General features: G+C 57.9%; 1 protein-coding gene across 1 annotated transcript in view; it reads right to left on the bottom strand.

The window, feature by feature from the left end:
* The window catches only part of EMH_0019720 (DNA replication licensing factor, putative), a gene marked incomplete at both ends in the record, with an annotated part of 5,126 nt that overhangs the window by 3,692 nt on the left and 282 nt on the right, over nt 1-1,152 (bottom strand). Inside the window, one exon of the mRNA XM_013501419.1 lies at nt 499-1,083. Within this exon, the coding sequence (XP_013356873.1) occupies nt 499-1,083 (585 nt within the window). The remainder of the gene's footprint in view (nt 1-498; nt 1,084-1,152) is intronic.

Genomic DNA, 1,152 nt, shown 5'->3' with positions numbered 1-1,152 from the left:
CTGCTGCTGCTGCTGCTGCTGCTGCTGCTGCTGCTGCTGCTGCTGCTGCTGCTGCTGCTGCTGCTGTTCGTGCTGCTGGGTAGTGCGGCTGCGCTCAAACTTCTACAGCAGCAGCTGCTGCTGCAGCAGCAGCAGCAACTGCTGCTGCTGCTGCTGCGAGGGCACACTAGCCAGTTTGTTGTTATCCCCAATAGCAGCAGCAGCAGCAGCAGCACCAACAGCAACAACAGCAACAACAAGAGCAGCAAAAACAGCAGCAGCACCACCAACACCATCACTAGCACCAGCAGCAGCAGCACCACCACCAGCACCACCATCACCATCACCAGCACCAGCACCAGCACCACCAGCACCACCACCAGCACCACCGCCAGCAGCAGCACCACCACCATCACCACCACCACCAGCACACCACCAGCACAGCAGCAGCAGCAGCAGCAGCACCAGCAGCAGCAGCAGCAGCAGCAGCAGCACCAGCAGCAGCAGCAGGAGAAGTACCTGCTTTAACAATATGTCTGCCTACTATGGAGGGGGCAATAGAAGCAACAAGAAGCTCAAAGCGGCGGCTCTCGAGTGTATAGACATCTCTTATAAACTGCAGCAAACGTTCTCCTGCTGCTGCTGCTGCTGCAGCAACAAATGCATCTGTCTCCTGTCCGTTCCCTCCTCCTCCTCCTTCTCCTTTTGCTGCTGTTCCTGCTGCTGCTGCTGCTGCTGCTGCTGCTGCAGCGAGAGAATCATCTTGTGTCGCATCTGCTGCTTCGTTTTCTTCATTTGTTTCTGCTGCTGCTGCAGCAGCAGCAGCAGCAGCAGCAGCAGCAAAATCTTTCCACAGCAGCGGCTGCCGAGCAACTGTTGCAGGCAGCGGCAGCAGCGCAGCAGGAGCGTTTCTATATTTGCTGCATCTGCTGCGGTGCTGCTGCAGCTGCTGCTGCAGCAGCCGCCAGTCGAGGGGATACACAGACACAGCGTGTAAGTATAAAGTATATAAACTTTTGCTGCCGCCTAAGCGGCCGCTGTGAACTGCATGCGGAGCAGCAAGGTGCGCAGACACCGCAGGAGACTGACGTGCATGCACTATCCCTGCAGCAGCAGCAGCAGCAGCAGCAACAGCAGCAGCAGCAGCAGCAACAGCAGCAGCAGCAGCAGCAG

The sequence above is a fragment of the Eimeria mitis genome, genomic scaffold (assembly GCF_000499745.2).
Source record: "Eimeria mitis Houghton genomic scaffold, Emh_scaff686, whole genome shotgun sequence".
Lineage (NCBI taxonomy): Eukaryota > Apicomplexa > Conoidasida > Eucoccidiorida > Eimeriidae > Eimeria > Eimeria mitis.
Note: the sequence above shows the minus strand (reverse complement) of the source record. Positions and strands in the feature narration are given on the sequence as shown.